The sequence below is a fragment of the Typha angustifolia genome, chromosome 12 (genome assembly GCF_048772165.1).
Source record: "Typha angustifolia cultivar Huaian chromosome 12, ASM4877216v1, whole genome shotgun sequence".
Lineage (NCBI taxonomy): Eukaryota > Viridiplantae > Streptophyta > Magnoliopsida > Poales > Typhaceae > Typha > Typha angustifolia.
In genome coordinates, this window is record NC_133250.1 from 10,088,924 (window position 1) to 10,106,202 (window position 17,279).

Here is a 17,279-nt window from a genome sequence, read left to right on the forward strand (position 1 = left end):
AAACAAACTAAGCCACCAGAGATATATATAGTTAGATTTCTTTATAATAATAATGTCATAAGAAAATATTGAAAGAAGAAACGGAGGAGGTGACACTAATTGTGTGTGTGTGTGTGTGTTTTTCCTTCTTTTTCGTTGAAAAAGTTGGAATAGTGAGCATGTAGCAAATAAACTCGATAGAGTTGTAAGAAGGTGGATAAGGTGATGAAGCATATTTTCCAATTTGTATTGTAAATGGTTCCGTAAGGATATGAGACAACTAGTTATATTTGAAAACACTTGTAACGAAATTTAAGACTATCCAACATAATACCTTTGAAAACTAAATGGATAAACTCGATAGAGTTGTAAGAAGGTGGATAAAGGTGATGAAGCTCATTTTCCAATTTGTCTTGTAAATGGTTCCATAAGTAAGGATATATATATATATATATATATATTAGACAACTATTTAATACTTGAAAATATTTGTAACAAAATTAAATGCTATCTAACTTTTGATTAGAAAAAAAGAAGTCTATTATAACACCTCTGAAAACTAAATGGATAAGTCCATATAATTACCTGATTTTCTTTATTAAAGAGTGAACATACAATAGTTGTCTGTTAGTTTATGAGATGTATGTACGCAATAAAAAGATTTAATTTCAAGAGGTCTAAATAAAGTTATTGTAAAAATAAAAATATATAATTTATCGTTCTAAATTATTTAAAATATTCCATTCTTTTTTATTTTCGAGGGGTAACGTACACTATTAAATCAAGTCTAACTACACTTATATTTTAGTCACATTTTCAAATATATTCAGAAAAAGAAAAAGATCTAAACTTTCACGAACGTACAGTGCTTGACTACAATTGCAATCCAATTTCTATGAACCAGCTACCAGTCCAACCTGAGACTAACGTTGCAATTTCTATCCAATTCCAGTTACCAACAAGTCTGAGTCAACCACATGATTTATCTCAATTCAAAATTGTCTCCTGCTTTCTTATTCGTTTCCTGCCAATTTCTTCCCTGCTATAAATATATTAATTTGGAGAGAGTCGAGATCAACGTAGTCGCCACCACTGATCACGACCAACGAAAGGAAAAACACGAGGAAAAGATCACAACCTTTCTCGTACTCCTCGTCATTTATGTAAGCATCTCTCGATCATATTCACGATACAGAACCTCTAGAAATCTTTCGCCGGTGGAGGAGAATGGATCAGGAGGAGATGAGTCTTCGCGTGCGCGCGCGGCTCTCCGGAATGCTGTCGCAGCTACTCGCCCCGAAGCTTACAGTGGCGCTCGAGTACGCATGCCTCGCCGTCGCCGTCGCCCTCTTGTGCTTCCTCGTCGTCTTGCACACCAACTTCGTGCAGCAGGTGAGACCCCATTCCTTGATGATCCCTCCTTCGTTCTGTTTTAGAATTCTAGTGTTGGATGTTTTTTGTGGACTTCTTCGTGGATCTTTTCTGCTTTTGTTATGAAAGATGGGAATTTTCTTTTTCTTTTCCAGTACGGATGAATGTTCTTGAGCTGAAACTAATTGAAACTTTTTTAAATTTAGTGTATAGAGGCTTTAAAGATTGATGAGTTCAGAGTACCAACTTCTATTGTCCTCTGATGCACTCCATAACAAGTTTTCTTTATTTAGTGTTACAAGAAATTCTTTAACTTATAATTTCTATTTGCTTGTGAAGTCTCGGTGTTCTGGCGAGCTTTCTGGGATTAATATCACTGGAGCTCAACTAGTGCAAATAAAGGTAAATTGATTGTTGCCTCCTCTTTCTTCTCACTTCTTAACCCATTGGTACTTTAATCGTTCGAGTCTTGAGATGACTCTACCTAGTAGTCCTTATTATATGAAACAATCAGAGAGAACCTTTCGCTAGGTTCTGAAATGTATCTAGTATTTCAAATAATCTTATGCGCATTGGTTAATCTCTGTCTCAAGTGTTTGCCTTACCCTTTCATGCTTTACTTTTGTTCTATTATTAGTATACATTTATGTTTTATATTTTTATCTTGAAACTATAAGTTAATCCTTTTTCATATTTTCTGCTCTCCATGCCTTTGCGGTTCGTTCTAGCTTGTTTCTATACTATTTGGATACACCATGATTTCCATCAATTTTTCAGATAGGCTGTGCTGGGGCTTGGACTGAGGACACAACTGGACAGGAAATGAACTTTCAGAACAATAGTTCTTCTACTGAAAGTTCAATAATTTCAGATATGAATGGGTTCTTTATGATCTTAAAATACTTACTAAAGGTATTTCTAAAACCTTTTTATTTGTCACATCTGGTATATTGCTTTTCTGACTCATATTTTGAACTACAGGAAAATACAGCATGGAAAGTAATTGTGGATACTCCCAAGTTCTTACAAATGCTTCATGCAGAAAATCTTAAAGCAATTATAGGTAGTTGTTACTTATGAGCTCTCTCTAGTAGTTTTTGTGATGCCGCTGCTGTGCTGTCACAGTTTTCTGTTCAAGAAAGTTTACTATCTTCTATTATACCTTCTTTTTCAGTAGAATCATTCAGATATAGTTTCATATTGTTTCTTGAAACACTAGTCCTTTTGCATTTCTCTCCTATTGTGTCAGACCATATGCCTGGATTTGCGAGTCATGAAGATCGATGCAATATGCCCTCGCTATTTAGCAAATCCTAATGATTTTCGTAGTTTATATCTAGTCCTATTATTCCTTGCAGTGCAGTGGCTTGACAAGAGAAGAGAGGCTTCAGAAGTAACTTACTTGTACACTGCTGAGAAGGTAATATATCCAATTTTTTATTGTTTACTCTGATAATTGATAGAACTAGATTGTAAATCAATTTGGACAGCCGGGCAGATCAACAAATGTCTGGTTGCCTTGATACATGGATGTGCGTTCATGCATGCACATACATATGCTTGCTATGTGGGGTTGGTTGAGTGAGTGCAACATTTGACCATAAATCAACTAGTTGAATTCTGAATATTTGTCTTCCAGGGTTATCTCTTGCTTTCTGAAGGAGAAAAATCTCGACAAAATATTGTTACTGTCAATGCCACATTATTCTGCTTTGGGAACAGGTCCGTTGAATTTCTTGTACATCTTTTCATAATGTAGGCATCTAATGATGCATACTGCTAGGATGTCTACACCGTAAATTTTTCGGTCAATAACATATGCAAGAATATTCTTTTCGCGCAGATGGCAACAAGTTCTTATCAATACTTTTGTTGGCTATGATACAATTCTTATGAACAGCCTACTGAGCTCTCCTGGTCATGGTACACTTCTTGTTGTATCTTCTCTATCCTGTGTGATCAGTTGATTTTTGGTGGACACTAAAATTTGTATTTGTGTGTAGATTTAAACCAAGAATAATTTCCTCTTAATTACTGTTTACAGGTCATCTCTATAACTCTCAAACAAAGGAATTATATGATCTTACTCATGGAGAAGGCTCAGAAGGTTCTACGAGATTCGGAGGTTTGCTATATATGAGATTTCTTCTCTTGAGCTAATCATAATATAATAGTCATATGGTGGTGATCATTGTATGTCAAGTTTGTGGGGATGGCATTGTGTGTTGATCATGAGAAATACCCTTTATAATTTCTAATTACCTTCTCTGTTTTCTTCCTTGGATCATGCAGACTATTTTGTTAGAAAAAGTGGTGTACTTATCATGTCACTTTTTATTTTCTTCACTACAACTATGCCAGTCTCCTTCATCTTGAGAGAAACAGAGTCTCGCACACTTAAGCTCACAGGTTTGTGTAGTCTTACCCATCTCGTCTGTTTTTACTTTATATCATCGCGTAGCTTGAGATAAACTGATATACTCTTGTTCACGGCAGTTCAACTCCATCACCATGACCACTTTCATCTTCCCGCATTTCAATTGATTTTTGTGCATGTAACTGAGTCTCTGAGTTTTGTACCAGTAAGTTATTTTGCACCTTTATTTCATTTAATTTCAGAAATAACCTTGTTACTGAATACATATTCTGCACTGTTCTTGCTGCTGCAGATTATCATTGGCATCCTATTCTTCCTGTCTAAGTTATACAATGGCGAGTTGCTAGCCTTTCTGGTCTTGATTCTTGTATGGTTATCTGAAGTATTTACACTGATAAGGTAACTAATTATATATTTCATCTGAATTTTCCCTTTCTTTTCTTGTATTCTTCTTTTTTTTTTTCTTTCCTTTGGCACCCCTGCACATAATTGTGGCACACTGATATGAATAGCAGTCAAACAAACTGAGCCACAGTGAGTAGATTTTCGATACCTTAAAGGCTTAAATTCAAGCTTCATATTCGGCCAAAGTAGATGCAGCTGTCCCTCAGCTTATACTCATGTCTATATGTTGGATACTAGCCATTAATTAAAAGACGCACACATGTGTGGCATGAAGATGGATGTCCTAAATGTACAATTCCAAGTAGATTCCTAAACTATGAGTGTGTTGATCATGAACAGATCCAGAGTCAGTTCATCTGCAGCTGTTGTTAAACAGAAAAAAAAATGAAATTGCACCCAATACTTAGCATCATCCTGGCAGAAATGGCTTTCTCATTATAGGCCACAAATGTTCATTGAGCTCCTAATCTAAAAGCAATCCTATAATCTTCCGTTCTTCCTCATACTCGTGCTTGACTTTGTTCAATCACTTCACCTCATTATGGCATTGCTAAAACTGGCATTGAATTCTCAACCTGCATGATAAATGCTGACTAAATTCTGCATAGATCACTTCAAGAAGGTTGCAGATTTAGCCTAGTGTTTCAATACATGAAAGTAGTTGAAAAATTAAAAGCTTTCAGGAAAGGAGTGCAATGACCTATCAGCAATTCTTTTTTATGTTTAATTGCATTTACAGTTTCTTGATTTTATGTTTGTGCTCATCTTGCAGTGCCCGCACACCGATCTCAATGCAATTCTTCCCTCAGTTCTTCTTGCTTTATTTCCTAATTTTCCACATCTATTTCCTTTCATATCCCTATGGTACGCCCTTCTCTTTTAATCTGTTTTCAGTTTCGTTATACTATTGTGATCAATTACTTTCATGCACTTCTAACCTATCTATTTAAAACCTGAACAGAGAAAGCTAACACCTTTTTGCTCTGCTCCCTTCTTCAGGTTTTTCATATTTGGCTTTTTCAGCAACCGTAGCTTTCGTGCTGCATTTGATCCTTTATTTCTGGAACCACTTTGAGGCAAGTGTCACTTATACCAAGTGCATCATAACTTACTGGTTATATAATTAGCATTTTGATATACCTTCCAGTTCATTGCCATCTTACACTTCTCATCAAACGACAGGTTCCAACCCTGAGCAGAGCTCAGCTACAGCAACAAGATGGAGCTCAGTCGGCATCGCCAATGCATTCTACATCAGCTGTTCAGAATGCAAGCATAAGCATGCTGAACAGCGAAATGGGTGATTATGAGCTTCCTACAAGCTTTGAGATTCCCTTAAGATCTGATCTTGCTGTTCCTGATACGTTGGAACCAATCGAAGTCCGAGAAGCTCAAGGACACTCAGATTCTAGCACCCAACAAACTGAAGCTGCACCTGAATACAGCTTATCGAACCCTTCAGGGTCACTTTTTTGTTGGCTATTATTGCGGTGTGCTTTCTTAAGTGGCACTTCGAGCTTCTTCTCTATGTTCAGGAATCTGCAGGGCTAAGGGGGCACGTCTATTGAAGAGACACGCCAACAAGAGAACACTCGATTCGTGATTTAGAGATCCAGCGGTCCCCGATGAGAGCAATACTCACCCTATTTACCCAAAAGAGATTAGTATAGCAAAAGAAGGTTAATTGCCGTGAAGGTTTAGTCTGCTGAGAAGGTTACTGCAGCTTGCAGCCTAATCATGGTGTGTAATCCTTGAAATACTTGTAATGTAGATTACCCAGTTTCTTCTGGTCAAAAGTCCCATGAATCTATGCTTTGTATCTAGAACGCTTGACCATAATTACAGGTGAAAAGCTTTTGACCTACTCTTTTGGGCACAAATTCAAAGGCTTTAAATGAGTTCAAATTTAATATAATTAAGTAGTAACCTTCTCTTTGGATTTATTATGTTAAAACCTAATAGAGAAAACACATTTGAAATTTGAATTGTTGGGCTCCCTCGCAGATAAAGAGAAGAAGACCCTCTAAAAATTGGCGTATGCTGCTTTGAGTGGCGAGCACACGGTATTCTTTAGTAAAAGGCGAAAGAATAGTTCGCTTTGTGCTCACCACGCAGCTGCGTGAGTTGAACAAACCAAGGACAGCTCCTATTTAAAGCACCTGGTGGGGAATAGCTCCGCGAACGTAGCCGATGTGGGACTAATAAGTTTGGTGGAGTTGACTTGGCGTTTCAGCTTGAAGAACGGGGATTATAAGGCCCATGACCATGAGTCCATGACTCAATTAATGAGAGGATTAATTTAATTATATTTTGTGGCTTAAAATCTCTGTATTATAGAAGGACCCGCTCTTTGAAGCCAATGTCGACATGGTATAAAATGTCACGACTCACGAATGATTAAAAGAAAATTACTAGAGATAAAAACAATACATAATCAACTATACAGGAACCAGCGAGGTGCCAAACTAAAATGGGGACACGTGGCCCGTTTTAGATACGTGTCACCTCGCCTCTGGGATCACGATAAGCTCTCTCGCTCTCTTTCTCTCCTCCGATCCCCGATCCCCAATCCTCTCGTCCTCCTCTCCGCAACCGCCCGGAGCTCCACCACCTCCTCCACCCGCCTCCTCTCGATCGAGAACCAAGGGTTTTCTAAAACCCCTGGGTTTCCGAAATTTCCGTTTCGATTCCACTGGTATGGTGCAACTCGCGGAAATTTCGCACGAATCCCTACGGAGAGGCGATGACCCGAAGCAATTAGGCGAAGAGATGGAAGAGAAAGGAGTAGATGAAGAAGAAGAGATAGGAGTAGATGAAGAAGAAGAAGAAGAGAAAGAGAAAGAAGGAGGAGGGGACGAAGAATTGCGCGAGAAAGCTGATGAGATCATCGAGGGAAACCCTAGTCCACTGGAGAAACAGCCGGCGGCGGCGAAGGCTCCCCACCACGAGTACGCCCTAAGGGTCGCTTACATCATGCGGAGCTACCTCCATACGAGGCAGGGATTATCCTCCGGCGCCGGCACCGGAGGCGGCGAGGAGCCGTGCAGGGCGGTCATGGAGGTGGTGCGGAAGGAAAACGGCCGGTGGTCGGTGTCGAAGGCGGTGATTGAGCACTCGCACCCGCTCGCGCCGCCGCCGGACCCCACTGGAATGGTCTCCAGTGGTGGTTTGGTGCCAGTGGTGGGAATGGAGTTCGATTCGATCTCGGCAGCAAAGGCGTACTACAATGCTTACGGTGAGAAGATGGGATTTGAGGCCAAAATGGGATCCGGGAAGCGGTCAAGGGATAGCCGGATTTTGATCATGCAGAGGTTTATGTGCTCGAAGGGAAGCTTCGTTCCATACCGTCGTGCTACTGCTTCTGAGTCTTTCAGGAGGAAGCGAGGGCCTTACAAGAAGAGAGCTCCGAAGGAAGGGGAAGGAGCTGAGGTGATACCGATAGATGAGGCAATTGATAAACCAGAGGAGGGCAAAAAAGAAGCTACCTTTGGGGATAATGAGGAAGGAACAAAGCCACGAGCATCAGAGTCTGCTTCAGGGAAGGGTTTGGTTGCATCAAGCAATGGGAAGAAAACTGAGAAGGTGCCATTGGTCTCTAATCCTGGTCAGTCTAGGTTGCTGAGAGAGCTTGGGATACGAGTATCGCGCTACACTCACGAGGAGAGGAGGGACATAATTCTCAAGTACATGCAGAAGAGGAGCAGTAGGCAAGTCGTCAATAGGGCAATTAAGGTGAAATGATGTTTGTGTGATGTGTAAATATGTTAGGGGCTTATGAATTCTTTGGAAGTTTGGATTAGAAAGGATGAGAATGTGTTGTGTTATATGTTTTATATGACTGGATTGAATGGCCAAGGTATGTTTTTTGCAGATCCCATCTCGGCAAGCTCTCGCGGAGAGGAGGCAGCGAGGTGTTGGTGGGAAGTTTCTTAGTAAGGAAGAAATGCAGGTACCTTTTTTCCTTGTGAATATCTTTTATAGCGAGTTTATATGATGAGTTGATAGTAGAGAGGTAAATCTTTACCTTTTTCCAATCGTTTGGTGGGTAAAAATTGGATTTGTGACCTCTAAGTGGTTTCACCGCCAATTAACTTTTGGAAAGACAGCAATCCTTTTGTTTGTTGCTATTGTTAATACATGTACCTTTTGTACTTTTATATTGCTATATTTGATCACTCTAAACTTATTTTTCCTTTTAAATTTGGGCAAAGGAGAACATCACCTTATTTTTTGCTTCTGTCTGTCTTTTATGTCTTGTTATTCTTTTCGAGCTTCTTCTTTTAAGTGCCCTGCATTCTTCCAGATGCCAAATAAACAGGAGGAAAGCGCAGAAGAAGAACCAGAGTTGCCTGTGGAAGTTGTTGCAAATGCTGGTGGAGTGCCATTAGTTGGAATGGTGTTTGAAAATGAAGAGAAAGCATATGAGTATTACACTAGTTATGCGGGAAATATAGGTTTCAGCGTCCGGAAAGGCTGGTGGGACAAGTCTGCAAAAAATGTTACTAGATCAAGGGTGTATGTATGTTCAAGAGAGGGTTTTCGCCCGAAGAATGACGCTAAGAGACCACGGCCTGAGACAAGGACAGGTTGCCCTGCACGAATGGCTATCAAAATCACATCGAGTGGTAAGTATCGTGTGACTGAATTTGTTTCAGATCATAACCATCAGCTTGCAGCCCCATTAGATATTCAGTTGTTGAAGTCACAGAAACTCTTGATTAAAGTTCAACCTGGAGATCATGAGAATGCTAGTCTAATTCCTGCCAGATATAAGAATTACCTTAGGACTAAGCGTTCAAAGGATATGCAGGTGGGAGATGTGCAAGCCTTGTTGGAATACCTACAGAAAATGAAAGGAGATAATCCTTCATTCTACTATGCCATTCAAGTTGATGAGTATGATAAAATTACCAATGTCTTTTGGGCTGATGCTAAATCTATGATGGACTATCACTATTTTGGTGATGTGCTATGTTTGGACACAACCTACAAAGTAAATGGTTATGCAAGGCCATTTGCTTTATTCGTTGGTGTGAATCATCATAAGCAAACTGTTATTTTTGGTGCTGCACTTTTGTATGATGAAACTGTAGAATCTTTTAAATGGTTGTTTGAGAGTTTTAAGGCTTCGATGTGTGGGAAGCAACCGAGAACAGTTTTGACGGATCGGTGTGCAGCTATAAGTGAATCAATAGCTGCTATTTGGCCAGGTACAATTCATCGGTTCTGTGTGTGGCAAATATACCAAAATGCTGTCAAGCACTTAGCACATGCCTTTGAGGGCTCAGAAACTTTTGCCCATGATTTCAGCCAATGTATCTTTGATTTTGAGGAAGAGGAAGAGTTCATTGCAGCGTGGAGCTCAATGATGGAGAAATATGATCTTAAAAATGATGAATGGTTGGCTAAGCTATATGAGGAAAGGGAAAATTGGGCTTTGGTATATGGCCGACAAACATTTTCTGCAGATATAAAAAGCACTCTGCAAGCTGAAAGTTTGGGTCTTGTGCTAAAAGAGCAGTTAAACTCGGACAAAGATCTCTCACACTTTCTAAAGCTGTATGAAATATTATTAGAGGAAAGGCGAAATGCTGAACTACAAACTGATTATCAAGCAAATCAAGGTACACCTAGAATACCTCCTCTGCGGTTGCTGTGGCAGGCAGCAAATGTGTACACACCAGCTATTTTTGAGATATTCAGGAAGGAATTTGATTTATTTATGAATTGTATTGCTTACAGTTGTGGTGAATTTGGACCTTGTTCTGAGTATGTGGTTACCGCCAAGGATAAACCTAAAGAACATCTTGTTAGGTTTGACGTGTCGAATGGTACAGTCATATGTAGTTGCAGAAAGTTTGAATATGTTGGAATTCAGTGCTGTCATGTGCTAAAAGTATTTGATTTGAGAAATATCAAAGAACTTCCACAGCAATATATCTTAAAGAGGTGGAGAAAGGATGCAAAGTGCATAAGAGAAAATAATGGGTTTGCACTAGATGCTGACTCTAGGTCATCTATACCAAAACGATATAGCTCTCTGTGCCGCACATTCTATAAGATTGCAGCAAAGGCTGCAGAAAATGTGGAGACATTTACACTAATGGTTGGTCAATCTGATCAGCTTCTTGAACAAGTAGAGCACATTTTGCAAACTAGACTACTAGAAAAACCATCTGTTGGCAATGCCCCAAAGGGTCAAACACATAATTCTATTGACAGTGAAAGCATGCAGCCTAATGATAGCAATGAGACACAGAAAGTTATTGGGAAAAGGAAGAGCAGCGTGGGCTTACGTCGTAAGAATCAAAATGAACTTGAAATAAATAAAAGGCAGAAAACCAGAAAAGGTTTGTGCAATCTTCAATAGTTTTATGTGTCTGTCTCTTTTCTTAGGATTGTAATAACATTACTAGGTAGATGTTGTAGGACATTCTGATGAAGCAGAGATTGCAGCAAGGGATGATGAGCTGCATATAACAACAAACAGCATTCCTTCTCAACCAAGAAATGCTCCTAACCAGTTTCTTGCACCAAATAATTTTATGCAGGTGATATACTTTTATCCTATATGAGTGGCTTTGCAATATGAGTTTCTGCAGATATTCATGTACCATGCATCTTCAACATGTAGGGCCCATATGTAATTGCTCATCAATACGGTATAACACAAAATCTTCATAGCATGACACAGTTTGCCCAGGTTTGTGTTTATTAAATGACATTTTGTTGGACAAATTTTTTTTTCAATTAGTGTAAATCACGTATCTGTGGAATGCAGGACACTTCGGCTTCTGTCTTACAGCAACCACCGTTCCCTGGCAATGGCCACTTGACTCAGGTGATGCCATGAAACTTAGTCTCAAAACACACGTATGCACATGTTTTATATATAATTATATACACACACACATGCATTCACACATGCTTGACAAAGCTACTTAGGATGTTATTCACATACCTCACTGTCGCCACTCTCCGTTGGATCCTTTTCCTTGATATGAAGACTTAACTACATTTCTATATCTTTAGTATTTAAAGAATAGTTTTAAAACTCTTGCAGAGCTATCCAACTTCAGATATGCATGGGCTACCGTTTGTTGGGACCAATCCGCAGCTGGACCACCAGAGCAGTGATCAGGGGCATTGTGCTATACCAGTGTGGGATTTTCTATAAGGTAAGTTTTGTTATTGAGTGATTTTCTTTTGTTGTTGCTCTTTGTAGTTTTCTATTTAATAAGATACTTTCTGGTCATTGTTTCTTGTTCAGTATGGTGAGCTCAAGATAACTTATTCCCTTTGGGTCATTGCTTCTCTCCGTTGCGACAACGTAGAGAATTTCCACTGTTGTTGTCACAATATTGGCTGTGGAGAAATGCTGAATCTCCTACGATCTTCACAGTTTACCGTGCTTGTAGTATAAAGAAGGCTGATTGCATCTGGAGTTCTGTAAGGTGAACAACTTCCGTTGCACGAGGAACACCTTTTATGGATAGTAAACTAGTATAAATTAGGCCATACAAAATTATAACTCTTATTGTCCTAAAAGGCTGAAACCTGCTTGTAAATAAGGTCTTCATTTTTTATTTATTTATTTTTCTCTCCTTCCCATAGTTCTTTAACCCGGTATTAGGTATATTAGAAGTTGCTATTGTATAAAACTGTAAACTGAACTTGTACTTGATCCCAGTACAGTATATACCAATTTCTGGTCCGGTTTCGGGACTATTTTTCCTGCAGATGTGAAACTTATTGGTGTGATATTTAAGAAAAGAATGCAGCCTGATGCTGGGCAATGAATCGAATTAATCATTACTGGTGCGATATTCTGTGAGCTTATTATTCTTTTTACCCTTTTTAACTTTTATCGACATGTAGAATAATTATTTGGAGAACTCCTGCGTAGGAAGCTACTATCTACTAATGCAATGAGGAAACTTCTCTGATTCAATTGCTATGCATTGCATTCAGCTCATTCAGAATTAAGCAGTAATTCACCGTGATAGTTGCAATGGAGAATGCCATGGTGTTGCTATTCCACCTGGGTATTATCCCTGAAAAAAAATTATTGTAAAAAAGGAAGAGAAAGTAATTAATCTTAAATGACACCTCAGGTATCAGAGGAATTGCCACACTTGCACACATTAAATAACCCAAAATATCAAAGGCAACATATTTTTTTGTCACACTGAAGCTTCCAAGACGAACAAAGTTAAAATTAATATCAGGTGAAATTCAACTTTTAGAACAACATTTCACTCAGATGAGACCTGGTTGTCCTCTATTGCGACCACGGCAACTGATCACAAGACTAGGCATATCCAAGGTAGGAAATATATGAGGAATTATACAACATAAACAAAGTGGGTACTCTCGGAAAAAAAAAGAAAAAAGAAAAACATAGACAAAGTGGGCCTTCTCAAGAAATTCCTGACCAATTTCCTATTCTATATGAGCCAATTTCTTTTGATGTCATTCCTGCTATCAAACTCAATATCCGGTGAGGAAGCCATACTTACAAGCCCCTCTTATGATTGGGAGGCCAAGATAACCTCCTCTGATTTATGTCATCAATTACTACATTCTCCTCCACCTTGAGACCATCTTCCTCTTGCCTCCAACTATCAACAAGTGAATCATCAGAGCTTGTCGTCCGCTCTCTCCATTGAGGTGGTGTCAAGAACTTAGAATCCCCACCAGAAGAATCGGTTGATGTCATCGGCGATGAAGAGTGGCCTACACGAAGCAGTTGGAGGGTACCAAAAGACTCCCTCATAGCAGACATTGCCTCAAAGAAACGTGTGCATGATGCAAGAGCAGCAGGAATCGGGCGCAGCATTTCCTTCATGTAAACACAACAAGGCAATCTTAGATTGTCTCCTATAACAGAAATATGTAGCACTTAATGGTTAAAAGTACTAATGAAAGTCTAAAGGAAAAGATGGGAGAGAGTGAATACATGAAAATGAGAATTATGGAAAGCACAGGCAAACAATTTTGAAGCTTACCCCCCATACAGAAGGTGACTCTCTGAAATTTTGGCTCCATTGGAAATCAGCAACAGATGCTGTCAGAGCCCCATAGTCACTAGCAGCCTTCAGCAACAACTCCGAGAATTGTTTCTGGTACACAAGGAAGAAAAAAGAAGTAAATCTAGTAGAGCACATAGAGTAGAAGGATCAGCAGCTCCAAAATTCAGCTAGCAAGAACTGAGGGTCAGCATTAAGTAACAAAATTGTCATTATATCTAAGCAAACAATTAAAAGTAATTTAGACATCTCACCTGATATTCAGCCTCCACTGGAATGCAATCAAGAGAGTATGGTTGTTGAAGTCGAGCAATGATGCGGTCCTGACAGCATAGAAATATCATTACTGAAGGTAGTATACTATGAACAAGATAATTTATCTGAATTTTAATAAATCAGTGAGGTTTTTGGTTTCTTAACCGAAGGATATTAAACAATTCATGCTGAAAATAAGTATCTGCTTATGTTTAACTAATTAGCTAAGTGTGCTGGTCACCAAAATTTAGATTGTACTGATGTACATTACAAATACAAATTAACAAAGAACACAACTGAGAATTACAATGCCCTAAGGTAGTTATTTTCACGGGTATGCATCTATTAGAAAGTCAACTTTCTAACTGGAGAAGTTTAAAGGCAACCAAAAATAGTGTTCTTACTCAATGACCAAAACTCAAGTTGGAGGCCAACAAGCATACAAAATATCATTGCATAAACTTCAATTATTTCCTGATAATCAAAATTACTGTCGCAACACAACTGTTTGAATTTTAAGCTGAATCCATAAATTATAATTTCATAATTGTGAGTGAAACAAAAAATGGTAGTTTCTTCCAGGCCCCTTTACCTTGTTCTGAATAACATCTTTCAAAATAGCAGTAATTCTGGCCAAAGATTCGCACTTCTTTTCCATCTCACTAACATGGGTTAGATGCGCAATGTTTTTGTCATCCTGAGAAATTCAAAATACAAATACCAACAAAAAGAGGATGTGAGACAAAGAATAATCGTTAAGAAAAAACAATATAAACCATATTCTAATATGAATAGGCAGTTATATACAGGATAAATTATCTGGATATTGGAATAGTATTATCCCATGACATACTTTCAATAGAAAAAAGTAGACATATTTCCCATCAGTTAAGAGACTATCTGGATATTGGTTTGTGTGCTTATAACTATGATATGTTACTATTTGAATCATCAAGAATAACAAAACAGTAAGAAAATTAATAACCAGATAATCTAGTGTATTAAAATTCGAAAGTAATGGATCGGCTTTCTCTTCCCATGACTTAAAGATTGATAAGCTTCAAACTACAAATTGGACAAAAAGAGATCAGGTTTCAAAAGAAGGATGATCAAACAGGTATATATTTACACTAGATTTTATAGGATAAGATCTGAAGAGCTAGTGCTGGGTTTCTTGTTGCCTTTCTAAATAAAACTGAACCTGAGAAGAAAATTATTTTGTGAATTCCAGTGATGGAACTCGTACATTCTCACTTTAGGTTGTGCTGTGCTTATGAATGGATGCCATTTGTCCGTAATGAATAGAGAAGGGCTTCAAATGTGAGAACTCATAGATAGGAACAATAAGCCACAATCAAAGAGCAATGTCTCAGTTATGAATATGGCACCTTTCTTCCTTGAAGTTCAACTTGCAAATTAGCTATGCTCCGTTGCACGGAAGTAAGTTCTCTCAAAACCTTTATCAAGTCATCACTTTTCTCAGTAGCAAAGGAGTTGGTTTGATCTTCCTATGTAAACGCAGAACGGTGAGTGTCATTTAAGACAAACTAAACCAGAATTCTGCAAGCAACCAAGCTCACCAACAGAAAAATCTCAAGCAAATTGTAAGGAACCACATTACCCTTCAAAATAGTAACTTCATATATTATGTGATTCATATGAATACAAACAAAAGTAACTCCAGAAACATAAAAAGAAATGGAATATGCCTAAGGATGCAAGTTATATAATGATCACGTTAAGTCGTACACCTAAAAAAGCCAAAAAAAAAAGAAAAACAAAACAACGACGTTAAATTGTTAATTATATTTAGAGAATATTAATGCCCTAAAGGACTGTAAGAATATTTCAAGAACTTGGAAAAGATTAGGCCCTACTACATATGAGGAAGAACTAGACCTACTTATTCGCAGAAACCCTGTATTCAGTGGGGAAAGCACAATCAATACGAACAACGGTTCAAAGGAGAAAACCACATTAAAAAAGACACCATACAAGTCGGAGATTTCCATTAGAGAACTTAAAACTCTAGCTTGTGATATAAAACCAACCCAATACGTCTCTTGACGCAAAAGATCGAAATCAGACTTAAAATACCCAAAAAAAGGCAAAACCATTTACCAAACGACCTAGAAGAAGAGCAACGTACACTAAAAATCCAAATTAACGTCAAAAGGAGCAAACTTTAGAAAATAAAATCAATGATAGCAGAAGAAATTAGATATTTAACACCCCCACAAAGGGAAAAATTAGGGGAAAATTTCGGACCTGGAGAGGAGGGATCGAGAAGCCGAGATCGGAAGCGATGGCGAGGGCTTCGGCCATGCCTCCAAGCCGTTTCGGAGCCTTCTTCCCGGCCCAATTCGCGTCGCCGGGCACCGACATTTGCGTCTCCGCGAGATCCGGATTCGAAGTGAAACAAATCGGCGAAAGAGTGGAAGGAGGAAGAAGAAGACGGCAGCCTGGTTTGGTGGCCACGGCCGGTGTTAATTTCGAAATGTAAAGCTCGAAAATAGAGATCGTCTCCATCCACGTTTGTAGGAATTTACTACATGCCCTTGATCGGCATCATTTGGTTAGCCAAAAGATATTCAATAAATCGCATACTATACTATAAGGCATTAACTAAATTCTGAACTCCATTAGCTACTTTTAATTTTAATTTTTTTAAAAAATAAATTTAATTAGATATAAAAAATATTAAATTAGTAAACTAATTTAAGAGTCTCTAAATCAAATTAATAGAATTCCTAAACACAAAGCAAACAAGGCTAGATGAATAAACCAACAAGACAACAATATATATAAAGCAGTAAAATCAAAAATAGATAAATAATAATAAATAATAAAATATGCGGCTCATCACAACGAGAATAGAAATAGACTAATAAAGATTAAACTCGTAATTTAAAGAAAAAATATAACTTTAATACTGTGTTAGATAAAATAAAATTAACACGATCAATTATGATTAGCCGAAATTATTTAGTTGGCTAAGAGATACACAATTAATATGATCGATCCAATTCACCGTATTGAGAATAAAAGCAGATCGATAAGATTAACAAGATATTAATAGTTTATGAACCCGTATATGTTTACAATGATTTGGACATAATATAACGATCCCAAGCTTAGTATTTTTCAATGGAAACAATGGCCCAATAGATATTTAATGAGTCATGATTTAATTGAATTCGAGCTGTTCATTGATCACCGTGGAGATTGGGCTTAAGATGGCATTGGACTTTGGTCAAGGGTTGCCTATTATATTTGGTATTATTATTCCATGTCTCGTGATCACATGAATGTATTGAGTCCTATGATTTATGTTTTGAAATGTATCCATGATGGTCTATTTAAGAGGAAAACCATTTTATTTTCCTTTTTCTCTCTTCTTTCTTTCCAAATAAATAATAGCAATTAATACCCCCTCCTAACTTCTTCTCTTCTCTTCTCTTCTCTTCTCTTCTCTTCTCTTCTCTCCAAACTAAACAGTGTAAGTTAACTGGAGTGGTGAAAGACAGCTTGTGGACTTCTATCCTCTCCATCCAAACCAAACAGTATAAGTTAACTGGAGTGGTAAAAGACAGCTTGTGCGGACTTAGCAATCATGGAGCACAAGAGAAGCTGACACCCCAGTAGTCAATGCAAGTAGACAAGTGCATGCAAGCCTCAGTCACGGGTACTACTATGAGTTCACATGAGAACCCAAGTTAACTAAAAAGAAAAAACAAAAGAATATATTCTATATCACATTGCTCAAGTAACTCTTTACTTAAGATGGCAGCCTAAATTCTGAGCCAAGTATACGTAACAGTGGAGAGTTGCTGTCTCCATGATGGATTCTGAGCCCATGCGTC

The 17,279-nt window shown here is 38.1% G+C and overlaps 3 protein-coding genes and 1 non-coding gene across 5 annotated transcripts; 2 read left to right on the forward strand and 2 right to left on the reverse strand.

Annotated features, from left to right (window-relative positions):
* The first annotated feature begins 1,078 nt into the window (after positions 1–1,078).
* Positions 1,079–5,996, forward strand: LOC140772351 (membralin-like protein At1g60995). Its single transcript, XM_073114379.1, has 14 exons — positions 1,079–1,371; positions 1,690–1,752; positions 2,128–2,262; positions 2,332–2,413; positions 2,709–2,770; positions 2,990–3,072; positions 3,194–3,273; positions 3,395–3,475; positions 3,643–3,759; positions 3,847–3,932; positions 4,020–4,126; positions 4,905–4,996; positions 5,132–5,208; positions 5,315–5,996. The coding sequence occupies exons 1-14, from the start codon at positions 1,207–1,209 to the stop codon at positions 5,681–5,683; spliced, it is 1,599 nt and encodes a 532-aa protein (XP_072970480.1). The 5' UTR covers positions 1,079–1,206; the 3' UTR covers positions 5,684–5,996.
* A 138-nt stretch (positions 5,997–6,134) lies between these two features.
* On the reverse strand, positions 6,135–6,249 carry LOC140772767 (U5 spliceosomal RNA). Its single transcript, XR_012106344.1, has one exon. It is a non-coding gene; the product is annotated as a U5 spliceosomal RNA (small nuclear RNA).
* Positions 6,250–6,614: 365 nt separating this feature from the next.
* On the forward strand, positions 6,615–11,871 carry LOC140771737 (protein FAR1-RELATED SEQUENCE 7-like). Of its 2 annotated transcripts, none has more exons than XM_073113383.1 (8): positions 6,615–7,864; positions 8,004–8,081; positions 8,436–10,482; positions 10,562–10,683; positions 10,767–10,835; positions 10,914–10,973; positions 11,196–11,310; positions 11,403–11,871. In XM_073113383.1, exons 1-7 carry the CDS (start codon positions 6,830–6,832, stop codon positions 11,307–11,309), a joined length of 3,525 nt encoding a protein of 1,174 aa, XP_072969484.1. In that variant the 5' UTR covers positions 6,615–6,829; the 3' UTR covers position 11,310; positions 11,403–11,871. The 2 variants fall into 2 exon arrangements, with proteins under 2 accessions (XP_072969484.1, XP_072969485.1); XM_073113384.1 differs by having other exon boundaries at positions 6,641–7,864; positions 10,553–10,683.
* Positions 11,872–12,327: 456 nt separating this feature from the next.
* LOC140772158 (AUGMIN subunit 2) lies at positions 12,328–15,907 on the reverse strand. Its single transcript, XM_073114082.1, has 6 exons — positions 15,685–15,907; positions 14,805–14,924; positions 14,009–14,113; positions 13,416–13,484; positions 13,141–13,254; positions 12,328–12,974 (listed from the first exon to the last, which is right to left on the reverse strand). The coding sequence occupies exons 1-6, from the start codon at positions 15,799–15,801 to the stop codon at positions 12,648–12,650; spliced, it is 852 nt and encodes a 283-aa protein (XP_072970183.1). The 5' UTR covers positions 15,802–15,907; the 3' UTR covers positions 12,328–12,647.
* Positions 15,908–17,279: the final 1,372 nt, after the last annotated feature.

Bases quoted from the DNA above. Each gene is read 5' to 3' on its own strand.
- LOC140772351 (XM_073114379.1), top strand. From the start codon at position 1,207: ATGGATCAGGAGGAGATGAGTCTTCGCGTGCGCGCGCGGCTCTCCGGA. The intron at 3,073-3,193 runs GTCCGTTGAATT...CTTTTCGCGCAG, and splicing joins TTATTCTGCTTTGGGAACAG to ATGGCAACAAGTTCTTATCA. The intron at 3,760-3,846 runs GTTTGTGTAGTC...TGTTCACGGCAG, and splicing joins TCGCACACTTAAGCTCACAG to TTCAACTCCATCACCATGAC.
- LOC140771737 (XM_073113384.1), top strand. From the start codon at position 6,830: ATGGTGCAACTCGCGGAAATTTCGCACGAATCCCTACGGAGAGGCGAT. The intron at 10,684-10,766 runs GTGATATACTTT...TTCAACATGTAG, and splicing joins CACCAAATAATTTTATGCAG to GGCCCATATGTAATTGCTCA. The intron at 10,836-10,913 runs GTTTGTGTTTAT...TGTGGAATGCAG, and splicing joins GCATGACACAGTTTGCCCAG to GACACTTCGGCTTCTGTCTT.
- LOC140772158 (XM_073114082.1), bottom strand. From the start codon at position 15,801: ATGTCGGTGCCCGGCGACGCGAATTGGGCCGGGAAGAAGGCTCCGAAA. The intron at 14,925-15,684 runs GTCCGAAATTTT...GCGTTTACATAG, and splicing joins TCTCGATCCCTCCTCTCCAG to GAAGATCAAACCAACTCCTT. The intron at 13,485-14,008 runs GTAAAGGGGCCT...CTATGCTGTCAG, and splicing joins AAGATGTTATTCAGAACAAG to GACCGCATCATTGCTCGACT.